At 35.5% G+C, this 15,198-nt stretch overlaps 2 protein-coding genes across 2 annotated transcripts; both read left to right on the top strand.

Annotated features, from left to right (window-relative positions):
* The first annotated feature begins 130 nt into the window (after positions 1-130).
* Positions 131-5,408, top strand: LOC309480665 (uncharacterized protein). Its single transcript, XM_082145299.1, has 5 exons — positions 131-1,443; positions 2,645-2,776; positions 2,992-3,048; positions 3,160-3,327; positions 4,570-5,408. Exons 1-5 carry the CDS (start codon positions 1,381-1,383, stop codon positions 4,696-4,698), a joined length of 549 nt encoding a protein of 182 aa, XP_082001425.1. The 5' UTR covers positions 131-1,380; the 3' UTR covers positions 4,699-5,408.
* Positions 5,409-5,573: 165 nt separating this feature from the next.
* Positions 5,574-15,092, top strand: edem2 (ER degradation enhancer, mannosidase alpha-like 2). Its single transcript, XM_082145137.1, has 11 exons — positions 5,574-5,799; positions 6,106-6,216; positions 7,708-7,747; positions 7,833-7,938; positions 8,161-8,286; positions 9,479-9,690; positions 11,445-11,586; positions 11,927-12,051; positions 12,187-12,331; positions 14,165-14,286; positions 14,371-15,092. The coding sequence occupies exons 1-11, from the start codon at positions 5,693-5,695 to the stop codon at positions 14,824-14,826; spliced, it is 1,692 nt and encodes a 563-aa protein (XP_082001263.1). The 5' UTR covers positions 5,574-5,692; the 3' UTR covers positions 14,827-15,092.
* The last annotated feature ends 106 nt before the right edge of the window (positions 15,093-15,198 follow it).

A 15,198-nucleotide genomic window follows, 5' to 3' on the forward strand; every position in this document is an offset into this window, starting at 1 on the left:
TTCTGTTGATTTAGGTTAATATGTTAAGGTTTTGTTTTGAAATATCTAAACTTTCTAATTCTAACTTCTAGAGTTTTTCAAGCTACAGCTACCAAACTCGGCACAGTCCTTCAGTATTATTGACATCACAAAATTTGAGGTTGCAACAATTTTATTTAGGCTCTATCAAAAATAGCCACTGTGTGACACTGTTGATGCATTCTCCTGTCACAAATTAATACATTTGTCACAATATAACTTCTAATATATTTCACCAAATATGAATCCCTGATGAAGTCTAAGACCTTTCCAACGATGTGTTTTGTCAAGATGAGAAAAATATTTAATTATAAAATAGTACAGATTATAAGGGGGGAGGGCAAAGGGGAGGTAGGGAGGAGGCAAAAAAAAAAAGTGTGCTAAGATTCCCACTAGTGGGGCAGTTAACAGGTCAAAGATACATTTTTGAAATTTATGTTTTAGAAGTGACTTATGCTATAGCAATTTTTCGATACTGGATAATTAGTTTTGTTTCTTGCATTTATTTTGCATAGCCTACTGAATTGTGATTGGTCTATTAGTCCATCTGTATTCACATCTGAGTATAGGCCTACTGTACATTGAAAACAATGTTCACGTTGAGCATTATGGCTACAGCAATGCAGCTCTGATGTGAAATTTTTATTAAGTTACTATTGAGCTGAGCTGATGATATAATACGAGTAAGGTTCAGAAACACTTTCACAGAGCTGGACCTGAGTTGTCGACCCATTCTTTACAACATTCCCCTGAAGATGACCCTGCCCTGCCATTATCACAATTGTTTCTCTGCCTTTTAATTACTGGAATTTCCTTCAGAAAAAATCTAATCAATGTAAAAAACATGTGGTGATTTTATCAGCCTGACACAAACCACACTACTCTCTCTGCACATTGAAACCTGACACAAAGGTTTGGAGGACTATAAAAAGATGAAGGTTTTCGTCTGTCCATGAATCAGTGTAGAAATAAAGAGTCATTTCCTGATCACAGCCAGGTCCAGTGAAGATTCAAACCCTTCAGTGCACCAGGTTTATAGAGTAATCTCCCGCCGAAACCGAAACAAAGCGCAAAGTTGATTGATCGCGGAATTTTTCTCGACTTGATCAGACTAGAGACCTGGTGAAATCAGAAGCGCGATGGCAGCAGCAGCCCGTGACGGTGGAGACACATGAGAGCCTCGACACTTTTCTTTCACCAATGCTGGAATGGACGCGGTTAAGCCTCATCAACGCGCCTCGCCAGACCACCGACTCTAACTAGACCAAAAACGCGTTTTTAAGGTTGATTCTTTTTCTCGGTCGGACCGTTGTTGAAGTGTTCGGTGAGAAACATGTAACAGGCGTTGGACGCCGCCGGACCATGTCCACATTTCCAAGCCCTGACTGGTGCGCGCAAGAGTCCCTCTTCATCCCATGGTCAATGGTAAGATCCCTCATCACTGCGCACTACGACTGTATTCTGTCTTATGTTTCTTGAAAAATCAGTAACTTGCAAAACTATTACTAATACTAATAGATAGGCTAAGTATCGTTATCAGATTCTAAATGAACCCATTTAATCCCAGAATTAATCAGTTAACAGTTACACTGCAAAAATATAAAACGTGTCTAAGAGTAGGCTACACTCTAAAAAATGCAGGGTTGTTTCAAGCCATGTGTGGGTCAAATATGGACAAACCCAATCGGGTTTAAAAAAATAAATAAACCAATATTTGAATTGTCCATATTTGACCCAAAGTGGATATTTTACTTTTCAATTATATAGGTGGAAAACGTTAAAAAATAAATCGAATTCTTCAGTGAGACCAAATATAAAGTTGAAAACAACTAAAGTAGTCTATTTGGTAGGCAGCACTGAGGGGGAAAGGAATGATAATCTTTGCATAGTTTTTACTTTTAGGCCTACTTTGATTTAATGTAACAATGCTTTGAAATGGATAATTATAATGTGAATCAGTTTGTTTATTCAAAATGTGACTTCCCACTGGTCAGAAATGAGACATGTTTATAATTTCTCTGATCAGAGAAATCCTAAAACTACAACAATAACATAGTCTCTAAATATGATATAGTAGTTGCAGGCCTATTGCATATGCATTATGACATGTTTTATGGAGCTTTGACAGGCATTCTTAGTCATTTGACTTTATAGCAGCCATGTAAAAATCAAGGGATCAAGAGTCTGCACTATGGTTTGTTATGAGTAAAACACTTAAAGGGATAGTTCACTCAAAATTGAAAAATCATTTACGCACCCTCGGGTTATTCCAAACACGTGTGAATTTTTGAACACAAAAGAAGATATTTTGAAGAAGGTTTGTAACCAGGCCACTTTGGGGCACCATTGACTTCCATAGTAGTGGTGCATAGTTCAATGGTGCCCCAGAACTGTTCAGGGTGAGTAAATGATGACAGAATTAAATTGTTTGGGTGAACTATCCCTTTAAGACTTAAAGTTACCACAGTTATCAGTGAGATTAAATGAATTGGCTAAATAATGATGAACTATATTTTGAATATATTTGCATCTGGTTGCAACATTCTGCACAAAGTAAAATGTTCCATCATCAATGAGAAATGATGAGATGCTTTAGGATAATTAATAATGTGATTGTTTTGCTCAGTGTGTGAACAGGCCTGCTGTCTGTGTGGCTGTAATGCTGCTGCTCGCAGTGGCCCACGGTAAACGCGCATGTGATTATTCTGTGATCATCAGCACCTACAGGGCCGTCACCCTGGTCGAGCTCCAAAACCTGGTGAGTGTCATGTCAGATAACCAGAATCCACGTCAAACAGACTTTTCATGTAACAAATCTGACTCGCTGTTCTTGTTTGATCTTTTAACAAATTACATAAGCATTCTCTCATACTACTGGAGGATTAGTTATGAATATGTGTTCACTTGTTGCCCTCTTCTGGTTATGTGTAGAAGGTGAACTGATTGTGTTTGCTCTTTTCACTCTTGGCCCAGAATCTGACTGGTTCATTTGACATATCAAAAGAAAAGGACCACTGTCCTTCTGAGAAGGTACAGCCACCTGTACATAGACACATGTATGTTTCCTTAATACACTGTACTTTGTCTTTGATGTTTTTTAGAGACTGTCGTCTTAATAATCGCTCTTCTGTTTTGCGATAGGTTCACCGTATCCTGCGAGACATCTATAATATGACCCAAATCTTCAGATGCTTGAGTGAAAACAAGAGGCAGCAGCGGGGCAGAGTGGACAGAGGCGGGGACATGGCGAAGGTGGTGGGACAGATGGCACAGCTCATCCGAAAAAACTGCTGCAGATCCCAAAGCTTGGTATAGTGCTTGTTTGTTTGTTTGTTTGTTTGTTTGTTTGTTTGTTTGTTTGTTTGTTTGCGGATTGAATGATCAAAATAATCAAAAAGTGAATCTTAATAATAATAATGTGAAATAAACGGGATTACATAATCTAGAAATGTATTTATTTGTTTGTTTGTTTGATTATTTATCAAACTATAGTTCATCCGAATAAATGTAATGTGAAATAAACGGAAGATTACATGATCAAGAAATGTATTTATTTATTTATTTATTTATTTATCAAAATAAAGTTCATCTGAATAATTAAAATGTGAGATAAACAGAGGATTACATCATCTAGAAACTTATTTATTTATTTATTTATCAAAATAAAGTTAATCTGAATAATTAAAATGTGAGATAAACAGAGGATTACATCATCTAGAAATTAATTAATTTGTTTGTTTGTTTATTTATCAAACTAAAGTTCATCTGAATAACTATAATGTGAAATAAATGGAAGATTACATGATCAAGAAATCTATTTATTTATTTATTTGTTTATTTATTTAACAAAATTAAGTTAATCCGAATAATTATAATGTGAAATAAACGGAAGATTACATGATCTAGAAACGTATTTATTTATTTATTTATCAAAATAAAGTTAATCTGAATAATTAAATCTAATCTAAAACAAACAAAAGGTAACAATCTAGAAATTAAATAATTTGTTTGTTTGTTTGTTTGTTGATTGAATAATTAAAAACAATAATCTGAACAATGATCATTCAAAATAAATATATTTATTTGTTTGTTTATCAAAAAAGTTAATATGAATAATTATAATCTTAAACAATAGTTTCAATCTTAAACATCATCTAGAAATGTATTTATCAAAATGAAGTTAATATGAATAATTAATTATATTCTAAAACAAACAGAAGGTAAGAATCTAGAAATTAATTAATTAATTAGTTTGTTTGTTTATTTGTTGATTAAATAATTAAAAACATTAATCTGAATATTTATATTCTGAAATAAATTTATTTATCAAAAAGTTAATTGAATAATTATTTTTTACTGAATAATCATAATCTGAAATAAACCGAGGATAACATAATCTAGAAATGTTTTTATTTAGAAATGTATTTTATTTATTTACTAGATATTGATTGATTGATTGATTGTGCCTTGAATAATCAAAATAAAGTTAATCTGAATAGTAATAATCTGAAATAAAAAGATGATGATTTAGGAAAATGTATTACTTTGCAGGCGAATAGATGCAAGAAAGCATCTTGCGAGCCGGGGAAGAAGCGTAAAGGAAGACAGCAGTGGAGAATGAAAATGATGGGAAGACTCATAAACTGCTGGCAGAGGCTGCTGAGTGTGACGGCGTATTAAATCACACTTCAGCTCCGTCCACACCACATTATTTAAAACAGTATGCACATTCATTTTCCCTTTATCATTATTTATTCACTTTCACTTAAAGAAAAAAGAACACCAAGTGTTTTGTATAATACTCCTTCAGTGAAATGATACACTGAGATTGTGTCAAGCTCATAAGAAATCGTATGATTATCTTTCTTCTGGTTGTATGTTTTATTTGATAGCTCTATATATGGTTTATGCATAGCAAGTTCAAAAGATATTCATGTTAAACAGTTACGTACAGTTAAATGCACATATATATGGACACTCACATCTGGTGCTGCAAATTGAGCCAAAATTACAGCTGTAATAATTTAACGCTGACTACGTTATTCATGTTTTCATTGGTCTAACTAACACTATACAAAATACACTCAGTAACTTATCTCATGTTATTTCAGTGGATTCATCTGTTAAAATGTGTTGGGTAGAAGAAGGTGTGTATTTCTCTGAATTACAGTGTTTGAAGTTGTATTGGATGGTGTAATGTTTGGAAACTGTCAGGCATTTCATCATATCAACACTTCCAATGTTCAGAAACTCATTATGGACATCAGTTTATCCATAATTTTGCTGCTTTGGTGCTGCTGATTTATGTATTGTTTTGTTGATTCTTTCCATTAGTCCACTTTTACTGTAAGTAGGTTTAAAAAGAAATAAATAAAAGCTTTTTTAAAAGACTTAAACTGTGAAATGCATTTTTAAGCTTTTTGTATTTTTATTATTATTATTATGATTATTATTTTATTTCATTTTTTTTTAGAACCAATGACTTTTATATTTTCTCTGTATCAGTCGCAGGACTTTTATTTTAAAATACAGCGCGTGCTACCTGCACGTCAGCATTCACCCATGCGCATGCGCACTATGTGCACTTCCTATTGTCACTGTTTGTAGTATTTGTGCATATCCATGTCGCTTGAAATTATAGTATTGTTTATGTCTGCTCACATCTCGTTACTTGATGCTTACTTTCCTTTTCTCCGCCGTTTTTTGCGCCACATACCTGTCTCCCATCATCAGTCATGTTAAAGGCAGAGATTTTACTGAGCAGGAAATGTCTCATTACAGGTGAGATGCATTTATGATACGCTAAATTCATCATTAATTATTGATGTGTAATAAGAGGGCCAGATGATCGGGGTGCTGTATAGAGTCAATAAGTAGTTACAACTGCTGTAACAAGTATGAATCTCTGTCCTTTATGGTCAGGAAGGGGTATTTGCTGTCAGTCAATCGGCTTTGCCATAAGGGTCATGTGTAAATACAGGAGTCAGCTGAAACTAGGCACCTGTCATAATGCCTGTCTTCAATATTGACAATCATTCCTGTTTAAAGCGGTTTGATATTTGTTGTCTGTTTTATTTGTCTTAACAGGGACAGAATAAAGTCGATGTTTTATCATGCTTACAACAGCTATTTAGAAAACGCATATCCTTATGATGAGTTGAGACCTCTGACGTGTGATGGACAGGACACATGGGGAAGGTATGAGCTTACAGCAGAAACATTTCTGTTCTTCAATAACAAGGAAAACAAAAGGACAGCACACACTTCCACAACGCTCTCGAACTGTATTTAATGAGAGGCAAACTACATTTCGACAATTTCGCTCTTCGGCAGTTTGTCACAAATATTAAAATGTATACATGCATCTGAATAGGTGTGGCCAGCAAACAAGACAGCAATTAACCAATGAAAACACATTATATTCTCCCCCAAAAATAAAATGAATAGATTAGGGAAGCACGATATATTGGCCACCATATCGGTATCAGCCGATATATGTTCATTTTTAGTGTTATCGTTATCGGCCCAATAAGAAAAATTGGCTGATATATTAAAGCCGATAAATAATGGATTATTTCCTTCAGCTGAGACACTTCAGATGCACACTGTTCGACATGATGCTTTTGAATTTCTTGAGATATGTTTGGAATCTCTTAAAAAAGAAAAATATGGTTCAGTGCAACGTGCAGCGCAAGTCTGTCATATGGGCTATATAAAATTATAATGAGAACATTATAATTGTGTGCTTGGGACATTGCTTTTAATGGTGAGACTTTTGTTTTTGTAATCAGGTTAAAATGATATGATTTGGATTTAGATTTATCAGCCAATATATCGGTTATCGGCTTTAAAATGTAAAGAATTATCGGCTGTCGGTATCGGCCAAAATTTTAATATATGATTTTTTCACATCATATATATGTATGTATATATATATATATATATATATATATATATGATGTGTGTGTGTCTTAATAAATATATATATGATTATTCGATAACTAGAAAGGAGAATAGGCTTTCAGCTTGTCAAATTCCACCTTAGACCAGTAATTATCTCCTATATTACCATCAAGTGACAGACCCAATGGGATGAAAGCTGTCACAATAAGTTAAATGAACTAAATCCTAGAATAATGAGAAGGTTTTTAGTCATTTTAAATCTAGGCATGATCAAGTGTTTAACTTGGGACATTTAGGTCATAAAAGATTTGCACATGGTTATTTCTTGAAAGGTGAAGAACTATCGACATGCCTTCTTTGTCAAACTCCAATGTTAAACGTATTTTAAATGATGTACTTCAAAATTAGGACATTTGTCTTGTATTAATCTTAAATATTTAATGTAGTTTTTTTGTTAATTGTAAGATTTTTGTCATTCCCTGTGTTCTCTGCATGAAGATAGCCTTGCTGCTGACATGACGTAAAAAAAATTATGTTTCATAAGATTAAAATGGACAGCAATGGGGTTCTTTTCGTTGAACTTTGTCAGAGTAAAATTCTCACATACATTCAATGATGCTTCGGCACAAAATACACAAAAAAGTTGCTGCAGTTTTTTTTTTTTCAGTGGAATTGAGCAAAAGCCTTTGTAATATATTATCTTTCATAGTGGAACACATAATTCAAAAGATTCAGAAATCATATTCTATCATTATGACCTCTCTATTTGTCCCCTTTTCCTTCAAGTTTTTCCCTCACACTCATTGATGCTCTGGACACATTGCTGGTATGAAATTACATTCAACAAGATTCTTCGGTGTCATACAGTGGTTTTCTGTACGTTATTGAATGTTTTTCCTTCTTGATCACAGGTACTGGGAAACCACACAGAGTTCCAGCGCGTGGCCACTCTGCTCCAGGACACGGTTGATTTTGACACGGATGTAAATGCATCTGTGTTTGAGACGAATATACGAGGTAAGGCATGTATTTATATATATATATATATATTGTCATGAAAACTACTTTCTTCACGCAAAACAGCTCTGATATTTTTCTTTTGATTTTGGGGGGACATATGACCCGGACATGTTTTTTTGAAAAATCCTTTATCTTTATTTTTCCTGTGATCATTGGCATTCAGTGAGTTTCACCAGTGCATCTGTTGATAATCTGGTGACTTGATGTGTTTCTCTGCAGTGGTTGGTGGGCTTCTCTCGGCCCATCTGCTCTCCAAGCGTGCTGGGATGGAGGTGGAGGAGGGTTGGCCCTGCTCTGGACCCCTCCTGCGCATGGCAGAGGACGCCGCACGCAAACTGCTGCCTGGTGAGGGAGCTCGTGGATACTTCAAAACCATATTCAAATTACATCACCATCTGAAATTATATTTAGCATGAATCGTTTGTTGCATTTGTCATTGAACCACAGAAAATGAGCCATGCATTTTGTTAAAGATGGCAGGGAAAGGAAGTTGCAATAGGGTTTTCTTCACTATTGTGATGTATATCTGAGTGAAACATCTTCTAGAACAAGAAGAAATGTTGGGCGGGACTTGATTTTGTCCATGGGGAATTGATTGGATGGTTGTGGTTTGCTATTGGTGGATCATGTGAGTGACAGGTTGCCCCGCCCTCACGCCACTAAACACATCATCAGAGAAGAGATGTCGCTGCAAGAGGGAGGGGAAGTTATTTTGATAAAAGATTACAAGGACACATATATTTAAAGTAAAAAATAATGATGTGCACGGAGAAATGATTTATAATAATTACTGCAATGTAAAAAAAAAAAAAGAATTGTCAAATTTGATTTCATGGGGACTTTAATGATTAAAAAAAACGCAAATAACAAATAAAATAAGTTCTAAATTATAAGTACTAAATTACTGAAACGGAAAATAAAAATACAGAAATATAAAACAAATAAAAATGACCAAAAAACCCAGCAGAGTTACTCAAATAAAAAATGAAAACTAAAATACAAAATAAAAGGTCACTCAAAATATGAATAAATACTATAACAGTATATGATTAATATAAAAATAACACAGATTAATGAGTGCATATAGTGTTTTTTATGTGATGATTGTCTTAACTCTCTATTTATCATTTTGTTCATCTTAGTTTTTTTATATTGTATTTCCTGCCATTAATTCAAAAAGTAATAATTTGAAAATCCTACATCATACATACATTCATCACTAGTTTACCGTGCTAATAGTTTTCACAGAAATCAAGACTGAATTTGCATTCTCCTATTAATTTAGAAAAACATGTAGTTTTAAGCATTAGCTAAGCTAGTATCCCAGTATTGGGACATAAAATAAGGATGTGTGAGCAATCTTTGCCCAAAAGGCATGCATGGATATATCCCAAACTCCTTGAAATTCTATTCAGTCACCTTCAATGTAATGCACTAATCCTAATCTGGCATTTAAAAATATATTAGAATCATGATAATATTTGATCATGATAATTGAATAATGCTGTCAGTTTTTGTCCATTCTGTCACTTCTCAGCTTTCCAGACGCCCACAGGGATGCCGTATGGCACGGTGAACCTGCTGCGGGGGGTGGACCCCACTGAGACCCCCGTCACCTGCACTGCTGGAGTGGGCACCTTCATCCTGGAGTTCTCCACCCTCAGCCGACTGACTGGAGACCCTGTGTTTGAGAACGTAGCTCGCAAAGCTCTCAGGGCCTTATGGAGAAAACGCTCAGAAATTGGCCTGGTAAAATCTTTTTATCTGGGATCAAGCTGTTTGTAGTACAGCCATGATGTTCTACAGGGATAGTTCACCTAGACATGAAAATGATCTAGTCTTAGAGCTTTCACACCCGGTGGTTACAGGAACTCGGTTATCGGAACTAGACGAAGGCTTTCTGTTAACATTAGCTTTCTGTATGTTTGTCGTATCGCTGTTTTCCATGTTCGTGGAGTAAGCGTATGTAAACTGTGTGTTTACATGGCTTTTTAAAGTCCCCATGAAATCAAAATGAATGTGAATATGTTAGTCTTACTGTAATCTATAAGCTAGTGTGCTCCAAAACAATGACAAAATTCATATTTAGAAGATATAAGCATTCAAAGCTGACAGTCTCACTTCCTCCAATATGGGTTAATGATTTTGATGACATCACTCTGCACTTCAGCTTTACTGACCAATCAAATGCTCTCTAGAATATGAAGCTCCGCCCCCAACATTATAAATAGACGCTGAAATCTGTCACGTATTCACACATTTACTATGTTCTACATGGTGAATGGCACATAGTGCACTATATAGGGGATAGGGAACGATTCAGACAGTGTAAATATGCTTTCCATTGGGACAAATTAAGTCTATAAGTCATTGTTTTTATTTATCTGAAGAAAGAAAGTCATGAATTGGGGATGGTATGAGGGTGAGTAAATGAAGAGAGAATTCTAATTTCGGGGTGAACTATCCCTTTAACTCCACATACAATATTAACAGTACATGTTACTTCATACTACAACACATGAGTGTAATGCGTCATGAATGACCTGCCCGTACCCTGCAGCCCTACTGACACTTAAACCCCCCAGAAATGTCTCTTCTGAAAAGCTTTGACCAAATGCCTCTAATAACATTAATATTTATGCTTTAGCCCCTGCTTTCTTACCAGAATGTTAATCGCTTTAACAGCAACTACTAGGACAGGGCGGCTGGCTGATTAAAAAGGCAAAATCTATGTTTATGTTGTTTCTCCTTGAGATTCTAGGATAATTGGTTGTATACAACAGAATCTGAGTTCACAGAAAACAGATTATTTCCCCAATCCCGGTTTTCTTTATTGGGATTAAGTATTCAATAGAACCATAAAGCTTTCAGAGATCCAGATCTGATTTAAATGAACAGTTTAGCATTTTGCATAGCTCGACATGGTTTAAAAGGGTCATACATGTTTTATTATTTTTAATTATATTATTTGATTTAATTTTTAATCATTTAGTTTATAATGTTAGCAATTGATTTGCACCAAAAATGCTAATTTAAAACTAAAGTTTCCACCCTCTCTCTGACCCTGAGAATTAAGTGGGGCTTTAGGGCCGCAATGTAAACCCTCTTTGCATGTGAAATGAGTAGCAATGTTTTTTGCTGAGCTCACACACGTGCCAAACATTTTTTTATATGACCACAGCTTTCCTACATAGTGGAATTTAAATTGAATGAATGAATGAATGAATGAATGAGCGATTGAACTCGTCTGGGTTTGGTGTTAATTGAAGAGTATGAGCTACAGTACCTAACCACAATATTCCAGCAATTAATTAGCATTAATATCATACATGGTCAGAATGTTGGCTTTTAAAATCATTTATCAGTTGTTAAATATGGTCTGTAAAATTGGTAGAGAAGTCTGGAAAAGTATGGATTTTTGAAATATGTGCTGTGACTCCGTTACTGGCTCCAGCATTCACTGTTCTTGTTAACATTATCACATAACCATCTCATCTTTTCAGGTGGGCAATCATATAGATGTCATAACTTCTAAGTGGGTGGCTCAGGACGCAGGGATCGGGGCGGGAGTGGACTCGTACTTCGAGTATCTCGTAAAGGGGGCCATCCTGCTGCAAGATGAGGAGATGCTGGCAATGTTTCAAGGTAAACATTAAATAATTAATAAAGCAGCTGTATTACACGAGCGGTGTACAATAGTTTTACTATTTCAGTCTTTCTACTTCACAATTTCATGTTTAATTCAATGTGTCACTTGCCGTTCCTTTGTTATTATTCGTGAAGTTTACAAGTGAAAATGGTTTCAAAGTAAATCCTGCACCAAATTTGTTTCAGTGCCTGTGCAATTGATAACTTGCTAAATTGCTATTCATTTAGATAGCATTAGATGATCATCATAACACCAACTAATTTCCACTAATTGCTGTTGATCTTTCCTTATCTTGCTTGCGTGAAAGCATTATCAACTTTCAAATGTGTGTTGCAGAATTTGATAAGTCCATAAAGAACTACACTAAGTTTGATGATTGGTATCTGTGGGTGCAGATGCATAAAGGAACCGTATCAATGCCAGTGTTTCAGTCTCTGGAGGCGTTCTGGCCTGGACTGCAGGTGAGAAAGCAGATCTTTCTCCATTCACTAGTCCAGTATGTCACAAGACAATGGAAAAACACCACTTTATATATTTGCATCTGAGAGCAGATTCCTGTGACTCCTAGTGATGCACGTGTGTTTATTTAATCTCAGAGTTTGATAGGGGATATTTCCAGTGCCACAAAGACCTTTCATAACTACTACAGTGTTTGGCGTCAGTTCGGCGGCCTCCCAGAGTTCTACAGCATTCCTCAAGGCTACACAGTGGACAAACGCGAGGGCTACCCTCTGCGGCCAGGTCTCTATAAAACACTCTGCACAGGAGAGCAATACATGCATGAAAAGCCCTCAAGCCATAGATTAGTTGTCTTTTAAACCATCACATTCCTGAGCTTTTCTTAAAAACATAAAATACATATTTATTTATTTAATTTGAGATATTTTTAAAACGCGTTTTGTAAATAGATATGACCATTTGAAATAAATAAATAAATATATATATATATAGTCCTTTTTGCATTCTGGATCAATATCAGCTGTGGCTTTATAAGTGATTTGATGCCTTTTTTTTCCATCTCTGAATTTTATTTTACAAAAGTATTTTTGAGACAAATGTTGATAAACATGAAAATGCATGCTTAGACACACTATACACCAAATGTAAGATATATAAATAAAGAATATTATGAATATCAAATGAACAACAGTCTGGAAGGTGCGCAGAGCAAAAGTTCAAAAAACAAATTAAAGCCATTTTAAAGAAGTCGATATTTCACTCTGCTAACACCAATTGATAAATCATTGCATTAAAATTTGATCATCTTTTTCATCATAAAGGTTAGTTTAATGGAGTAAAATAAATGTATTTCGTTTGAAATCATTCTAAAGTAATATTTACACTACCGTTTGAATGTTTAGGGTTGGTAAGATTTTTTATGTTCTTGAAAGAAGTCTCACTAAGGCTGCATTTATTTGATCAAAAATACAGTAAAAATAGTAATGTTATAAAATATTATTACAATTCAAAATAACTGTTACTCCAGTCTTCAGTGTCACATGATCTTCCAGAAATCATTCTAATATGATGATTTGATGATCAAGAAACATTTCTGATTATTATCAGTGTTGAAAACAGTTGTGCAGCTTCATATTTTTTTAGGATCCTATGAAGAACAAAAGTTAACAGAAAGAACATACATTTTTGTAAAATTATAAATGTCTTTACTGTCACTATTGATCAATTTAATGCATCCTTGCTCAAAAAAAATTAATATATATATATATATATTAGTGACCCCAAACTTTTGACCAGTAGTGTATGTTGTTTTGATCTTGTTTAGTTCGAGAAGGATTTTGTAGGTTTCATAAATGTGGATTGTTTTGTGCCGAGTTATAAGTTCAAGAAATAAACAAATACTGGTAATTCTCATATAACAATATATTCAAATAAAATGTCTCTATATTGATAAAAATATTCTTTCTTGCATCACACCAAAGTTCATATATAATATGAAATTTCAGAGATTTTCACAACAGCCCTGGAATGCGAGTCTTTTTTGTAATGCTTTATTTTAAGGGTTAAGATTACTTTAGGGCCGGAATACACTATATAACTTTCGCCCAGATCTTTGCCTGATTGACAGTCTGGACGGGCGCTAGTTGTCGGAAGTCAAATCCGGTCTTCAGATTTCACAGAAAATCTCACGGTTTATGATGGGCACAAACTGCTAATTATTTTAATTTTTTTTAAACTTCTGACTATTGATTCCATCCAGTCGTCGCGATCAAACATGTTTGATATTTAAAACTGATTTAAGACGACATGTTGTTTACATTTGTCATGCGTCAACTCAACTAGCCGCATGTTTCTGCGTGAGTTTGAACTTTGTTGTGTTCGTATTTGTAACAACTTGAAAATCTAGTAGTGTATAATCCTCAATCTTTTAGTGTATGATGCCTAGTGTTTTACAATCTGTTGTTAAAAGTCATGAATTTAGCAACCGCTGAGAACACTTTAGCAATCAATGGCTTTGCAAATAACAGGCATGTTGGCAGCAAGTTTTGCATTCACATTTTGCTGTAAAATCTGTATTGATTAATTTACATTGAAGTAACTAATTGTGTTGTGCAGAGTTGATCGAGAGCGCCATGTATCTGTACAAGGCCACCGGCGACCCGACATTCATGCAGCTTGGCCGGGACGCAATCGAGTCGATCGACAAAATCAGCCGGGTGAACTGTGGTTTCGCCACTGTGAGTGTCTCAAAATGAGTCTCAAACATTGAGTCAGAATCCAGCAGTCTCTAAACGTACTCATCTTTTTTATTTCTGCTAAAGGTGAAGGACGTAAGGGACCACAAGTTGGACAACCGCATGGAGTCCTTCTTCCTGGCCGAGACCATTAAATACCTCTACCTCCTCTTCGATCCTGAAAACTTCCTTCATAACACAGGCACTGAGTTTGAGCTCGGCGGCCTGCACGGGGACTGCGTTCTCAGCGCGGGGGGGTACATATTTAACACGGAGGCTCACCCGCTCGACCCCGCCGCGCTCCACTGCTGCAGCCGACACCAGGACGAGCGCAGGGAACTACAGGACATACTCCTCAGCTTCTCAAAACCACTCAGGCCTCCCACGGACCAATCAGAGGAGACGTCAGGGGACCGGAGCGCCCCGGAGAGCATCGCACTGAAGCCAGGAGAGAAACGAAAACCTCCCGCGCTCTCCTGCCCCGTGCAGCCGTTCAGTGCCAAACTGGCCGTCATGGGTCAAGTCTTCTCGGACAACTCTTGAACCAGACGTTCTCACTGCTAACAATGTGTAAAGATGTAGATTATCTTTGTAATTTAACTTTGGAGAGATTAAATGTTTTCTAAAAATGTGTGGATTTTTTTCCCCACCCTTTTTATTAAAAAGTTTTAGATAACAAAAAGTGTTGGTGTCCAGTACAGTTCTTGAAATCAAATCCTCAAAAAAATTATTTCCTGGAGGCAAGTGTTTTACAAATACTGCACATTTACCTTCAGTCATACAATATGATGAATAAAGGAGAAAAAACATCCACTTAAAGGAATAGTTCATTTACAAATGAAAATTCTGTCCTCATTTACTCACTCTCAAATTGTTTCAAACCTGTATGAATTTCTTACTTCTGCTGAACACAAA

This window comes from Leuciscus leuciscus, assembly GCF_965113295.1.
Source record: "Leuciscus leuciscus genome assembly, chromosome: 18".
Taxonomy (NCBI): Eukaryota; Metazoa; Chordata; class Actinopteri; order Cypriniformes; family Leuciscidae; genus Leuciscus; species Leuciscus leuciscus.